This window comes from Hydra vulgaris, chromosome 15 (assembly GCF_038396675.1).
Source record: "Hydra vulgaris chromosome 15, alternate assembly HydraT2T_AEP".
Lineage (NCBI taxonomy): Eukaryota > Metazoa > Cnidaria > Hydrozoa > Anthoathecata > Hydridae > Hydra > Hydra vulgaris.
In genome coordinates, this window is record NC_088934.1 from 12,818,162 (window position 1) to 12,825,000 (window position 6,839).

Below are 6,839 nucleotides of genomic sequence, written 5' to 3' on the forward strand. Positions count from 1 at the left end.
CCCATGTGATAAGTTAATTTGTCAATAAGAAGTCTGTTTTATAAAAAACATTTTTGACATGACAGCAAAAAGATACAAATATAATTTCAATAGTTTAAAGTTTATAATAAAATTATAATCATTTGGATTCTTGGCAACTTGTTTGCATTTTTAGCACGAGTGTTGATTGCCTCTAAAATCACACATTCTACTTAGTTTGTGGTTTCGCTTGTTGCCAAATATTATTTTTATTAATTATTATTAAATACTTTTAATATACTAAAGCATTTTAATAAGTAATTCAGCATATTATTTATATATAAGGCATTTTAAAATGTTAATACGATTTTATAAGTTATTTAACATGCTTAAACAACCAAGATGTGTTCACTGTGTCTGAGCTATGTATATTAGCAAATTGACAAAAATATTTAAAAAAAGAAAAAAATCTTTTGTCTTATAATACTTAAAAGAAGATGTTAAAACTGTAAAACAAAAATAAATAACAAAAATATTTATGAATGCTTTAGAGTATTTTATACACAGTTTACTTATTTGCACATTAGTTATAAATTATTAGTAGTGTTTAAATAAGTAGACTGTATATAAAGTACTCCAACGCATTCAAAATTCTTATTTTCAAAGGTGTATTATACTATTAATATAGTACACCTTTGAAAACAAGTTATTTAATAGAGAAAAAATAAATTACTTATACTGTGGGATAGATAATTAAATTATACATAAATTTATTCAAAAATGATCTTAAAAAATCTATCTACTTTAAGGTATGTTATCTAAATAATTTTAATTAAATACGTTATACTAATAACCGCTCGCTTTATTTACTTTATTTGCTATACAGTATGGCGGCCACGAATTTTAACGTCGCGTGATAAAATATCAGCTTTAAGATAAGATAAAAAACCGTCTTTGAGTACATCTAGTAATTGCAAGTCTTGACTTTTTCTTTTTTAAAGACAGGCGTGACATTTGATTTGCGTTGAGGTTTCAACACTCATTGGCGAGTTGTTAAACCTTAGCAAATAAAGTTGATTAACTTATTTTTTAATTTCGCTATTTAAAATCGGTAATAATTTTTTTTTTCAGAATATACATAAAGCGTTTATGTGATCTATAAATTAAACGTGTTGATTGGATAAGACCTAGTGTCTTCTTCAATATTGTCAATTTATTTTTTATACCTCATCAGTAAAAACAATTTTGTTTTACTTTTTTGAAAATAAAATTTTCTTCTGTTTTTTATTTTGTCTATTGTCTTTTTGCGCCCCTATTATCTTTACACCCGGGGCACATATGCCCCTTTTCCCCCTTCCTCCTGGCGGTCCTTATGATGAGAGAAAACAAACTGTGTAAACAAATTTAGAAGCTCATATTTTATGACGGAATTTTTTATAAAGGTCGTATCAGGGTTGAATGCTGTCGTCAGTCCTTGTAATATAATAAAAACAAAAAAATCTGATATGTGCAATTTTTTTTTTTTTTTTAACAACTTATATTTATGAACCATTTTTTTAAAAGTTAACACCACGCATATAGGTATTAAAAGAATTATTATACAGAATTTTTGAACAACATTTTGTTATTATAAATTAGAAAAGTCATTAACTAATTATTTTTTTCAAAATTTATAACGGTATTTAATGTTCATCAATAATAAGCGCAAATCATTTCTAACTACGTAAACGTTATTTACTATAATAATATGGTATATATAACTATTATTTACTATAATAATATAGTATACATTTTTCTTACATTGAAACTATTAGATAATACTAAAAAACAAACAGCAATTTTAAGTCTAACTAAATTTTGGCAAATTAAACAAACTGATAATTTCTTCAATATTTAATATAAAATTTTTTAAGATAAAAGGTTAATAACGAAAATGGTGGAGATCTCTTCATATAAATTGTTATTAACTCTAGTAGCGCCAAGAAGGAACAACCACAGTAAACCAAATTATTAAAATGACAAGAACCAAAAAGTTTATAAAAATGCCGCATCCTAAGGAAGCATGGCCAAACTTTTTTGCAGATTCAGATGCTATACGTGCGGTTTGTACATCACCTCGACCAAGAGCTTGGGTAACCTAAAGAAAGGTTTTATATTTTAAATTTATTAAAAAATCTGCTTTTCTTTGAAACAGAAATTTTACCCATGTTTAGGTTACATTACATTAAAAAAAGGTAGTTTCATTGTTATATTTATATTGTATAAGCTATTATATAAATGAGTGCAATGAAATATATTTGCAAATAAAGTGTATAACTATATTTTTACTTGTTTATGCTTTACAGTTAGATGTTTTTTTATTCACAATCTAGAAAAAGTTCAAAAAACAAATAAATAAACCTCATTAGATTTAATTATAGAAGCAAGCCCTAAAGGGCAGCAGCAAAATATACATGTTAACCACGCAAGCAAAGTATGACTTTCTGGAAGGGGTCCAGTGTATATTAAATGTTGGTTAACAAACCCCGGTTGTTGAATTGTCACAAAAGTTGCATGATTTGGCTAAAATGTAAAAAGTAACAAAATCTTAACTTCAAAAATATCTAAAAAAAACATATAACTACCTAAAAGTCTACAATACTTATATGAATCAAATGGTATGTATCTATAAGGATAGGATGAAGAAGTTTCCAGTTCTCAGAATTAAGGCAGTATTTTTTAATTTTTTACTTGCGATTTCCGTCAGTATTTTCTATGAATGATATCATGAACATCTTTTCAAAGTTACAAATAAGGACTCAATCACTCATTCCTATTGGTGTAATTTTCCTTTTTTGAGTATTTTTTTTTTTGAATTCAAACAATAAAGTTAGCATCATCATGACAAATCAAACAGTCTGTTGGTATAACAAATTAAACATTTTGTCTGTATGACAAATCAAACATTCTCTCGGTATAACAAATCAAGCATTTTCAAAAAACGTCAAGTTAAGCGGCATCAAATAAAACGTAGTATTACCAAAAGTAAAAAATTAACAAAGTAAGCAAAGTTGTTTTCACAGCAAAATTAAAGATAGTGATTTATCATACGTATTCTTTTTCCTTCCAAATGAACCGGGCAGAGAGAGAGAGCAGCGAAATTGTTTGAATTAAAAACGATATCCGCAAGTAAAAAACAGTGGAGGAAAAAAAGGTAAACTGTAATTAAATTTTTTATAAAAATCTCACAATAACTCATTATTATTGTGATTGTAATAACTGCAATGATTGGCTCATCATATTAATATAATCGCGGACTACAAATAAACGTAAGTTTCTGTTAGTGAAAAGGAAGAAACGGAACTGTATTATAAAATTTCGTCTTAATTTGACTTTAACATTTGGTAGGCAAGAAACATTTTTTGCGTATATAATTAGAACGAAAATGGAAATTTTATACAGCCGGAATGTTTTATGTTGAGACATAAATTGATACTAATACGATGGTTAAGCAAAGCAAAACTAAGAAAGTACCATGTGATTTATATGAGTTACAAATCCCGAAACAATTTAATTTTTATATTTTTTTTACATTATCAAGTACTACATGAAATGAAACTTCGAATGTAATGAAACTGCATCAACATAAAATTAAGGTAACGAAACTTCGAATGCAATAATATTCACAATCTATTATATTTAACTTGATGTCAATCGTGTAGTGTTTTAAAAATATGAATATGTAACTTTAAAGGTGTTCATGCGAAATTTCCAGAAAAGCTAATACGAGTTATACCTTATATTCTGTTTCAAGCTAATTAGACATGCAGTTAAAAGATATAAAATTTCTTTAAATGCCTTTGACTTTCTTGAGATATGTAATTCAAGTACTAAATGATTCAGGTTAAAACTTCATTTTAAATTTGAGTGTATCGAAAGTTCACTAAAACTTAACACTCTATCAAAACCTAGAAAACTTCTCAATCTATCAAAAATAAAATGGTTAGTACTTTCAAATCCCAGGATTTTGTGCTTTGATATGGCTCGTAAAATTAATGTTGCAATTAAAATATGTTGCAAATGCGAAGTTGACGCGTTAAAAGTATACGAAGATTGTCATAATCAAAGATCAATTCCAAAACGTTATAATGAAAAACCTATTAAATTCTGTTTTATTTCTGTTGGGAGTAGTATTAATTCAAACAACTATGTATCAATACTTGATAAAAAAACCAACAAAATGTAAAAAGTCTTATTTACAAAATAAAGTAAAGTAGCTTCCTTTTCTTTTCCATGCCAAATGTAAAAGAAAGTACAAATGCAATTTTATTAATTATAAAAACAGCAATTATTATGAATATAATAACTGAATTTAATGGTTCAACAAAAAATGAAAGATTAAAACTTTTATTACAAAGATTATAGAAATCTTCGTTGCAAGTTCAAAAAACGCGTAAAAAAAAAAATAATAACTTACAACAGAGTAATTTACTTTTCTGTCAACAGTTTGTGTATTCGAAGAATCAGGATTTACATAAGGCTGGTAATTAATGTTTTGAGGATAGGCAGTATATGGTGGAAGTCGTTCTAAAAGCAATTTTCTACACTTGTTTTTTATTTTATCTAATTTTAGATTTGCTATGATATTTGCTATCAACCATTTATCTTAAAAAATAAAATAAAATCTTAAAGTTGGTGTAAAATATTTTTTTTGTTGAAATTTATTACATTTTTGTTTTAGTTTATTACACTTATTTTCGAAATCAATTCTAAAAACCACAACTTGTTCAATTCAAATTTTTGGTTAAAATTATTTATTTAAAAAAAATAATAACTTATGTATTTATGAAATATAGGTTGTATGCAGAAAAGTTTTAAAAAATTTAGAAGTCAAAGTGCCATAAACACTTGTTACTTAAACTCATATGCCAAGGAACAAAACCTCTTCCTCACGAAAAACTGGTTACAAAAGTTTTTCTTTCTTTTTTTTTATCTTTAAGAAAGATATTTAAACGTAATACCACCAAGCATCGGTATCACGACTTGATGATAATACATTTATGTATAAGATTATTTTCAAATTTAGATTCCAGATTTTTTCCAGATTTTTAGAATTTCAGATTTAATTTAGAAAATAATAGCTTCCTTGTGAATCAAATATGATCAGATTTGGTGTTTATCATATTTAGAGGGTATTGATCACATTTGGAGCGTGTTACTAATGTTACAAAGTTACTTTCATCAAACGGCAACCAAAGGCTGCCACTAGCTGTATACAAGTTAAAGTGAGTTAAAGCCAAAGTGATTGTAAGATTGATCAAAAAACAACCTGTTTTTCTGGAATGTTTAATAGATGTTTATTAAATTCAAAATATGGATTTAAGCAAGTTCTTTAAAAATACATCTGCCTTATAAACAGGGGCGATTCTATATATAAAATAAGGGGGGCAAATCCTTAAAAAGTACCGACTGGTTCCTTAAAAAGGTCCCCAAAAATAAAATTCACCTAAATTAATTGTGTCAAAAACCCGACAACCCGACTATATTTGTCAAAAAAGCAACTATAACTGGAAAATCACCTTCTTTTCACCACCTCCCTCTACACACACCCTCCCTAAAATTTCCTCTGCTTATAAATAAAAGTCTATATGCAGTGATACAACTCAATATGCGTATAAATATTTAAAAATTCGATTTTTAGAAAATTTTTAATTTACGAGCGGTTCTCAAATAAGACTTGAGAGTCTTCCGCAAGTGTCCGCTTTCTATTTATTTATTTATTCAAATACTTGCATACTTTTTGTTTATTTATATTCGTAGTTGTAAAAAATTTCTTTAATCTTAACGATTTAATTTATTTGTAAAATGACTCTTATACTTTGTATAAATTTTAAGTTTCAAGTTCTTCATTAGCGGTTCTCTGTGCAAGACCTAATTATTTTTTTTAAATATAACTTTTAAAACTTAATTTGAATTTTAAGCTTTACAGCATTTTCACTTTATTTTATAAACTTAAAAACATTCATGGCCGACGACACGGGTTTCGAGGTAGAGGGGTAGAACAATCAATTTCTAAAAAAAGTCCTCTATGTCTATAATTTCTAAACTATAAAAAAAAAGGTTCTTTCGATAAAAAGTGGGAGGTACGTGCCCGTCCCCCTCCCCCCATCCTTTATGGTGTCAACTCCAAACATTTATATGTTTTTACTTATATCAAATAAGGATGCCTTTAAAAGTATTGTGATAATTGGAACCTGGTAATATCACAAAAGCCCTAAATCTTAACTCACGTGTAGCAAAAATTTTAAGGCTTTTTGTAAAAACTAAATAAAATATTTTATCAACATGATGCTCTCACGTTTGGGGTAGGTATACCCATCCTGGTAAGATACATCTACCCTGGTAAAGGTATATCTACCCTTGTAAGTACTTTTTTTACTATTCTCCAATAAGTTTTTACTACCGTGAAAATTGCTTTTCTCATGTGAACGTGTGGCCCAAAGAATATATCGCTGGGCTACAAACCAGAAAATTAGAAGTTCAATTCGCCAAAAAGCAATTTCTTATGCAAATGTTGTGTAAATTTCTGTGCGCAGTAATCTTTAATTCGTAGGACTTTCTGAGTCTGTTCTAGAAAGTTCTAAGTATGTATAAAAGCTAGTCCAAAGTTTAGTATACTAAATTGCCTTGAGTTTGTTCAAGTGAGTTTGTTCATATCAGGAGCGGTTTTATTGCTCACCAAGGAGGGGAAGAAGGCAATTAAATTTCGAAAACTTACCTAGCCGTATTTTATCTATAACATTTAAATTCAGATAAAGGGTTGTCTTTAAATTACGTCACAATTCAGGTGGACAAGGGTTAGTGGTTTTATAAAAATTTGTATGGAACTTGTTACAAAAGCG

At 27.6% G+C, this 6,839-nt stretch overlaps 1 protein-coding gene across 3 annotated transcripts in view; it reads right to left on the minus strand.

Moving 5' to 3' along the window:
• Positions 1 to 1,711: 1,711 nt before the first annotated feature.
• Positions 1,712 to 6,839, minus strand: part of LOC136091504 (proline rich transmembrane protein 1B-like) — a 22,641-nt gene continuing 17,513 nt past the window's right edge. For all 3 annotated transcript variants that reach the window (XM_065819134.1, XM_065819135.1, XM_065819136.1), the window contains 3 exons: positions 4,415 to 4,524; positions 2,359 to 2,520; positions 1,712 to 2,095 (listed from right to left, as the gene is read on the minus strand). In XM_065819134.1, the coding sequence (XP_065675206.1) occupies positions 1,928 to 2,095; positions 2,359 to 2,520; positions 4,415 to 4,524 (440 nt within the window). In that variant the 3' untranslated portion in view covers positions 1,712 to 1,927. The remainder of the gene's footprint in view (positions 2,096 to 2,358; positions 2,521 to 4,414; positions 4,525 to 6,839) is intronic.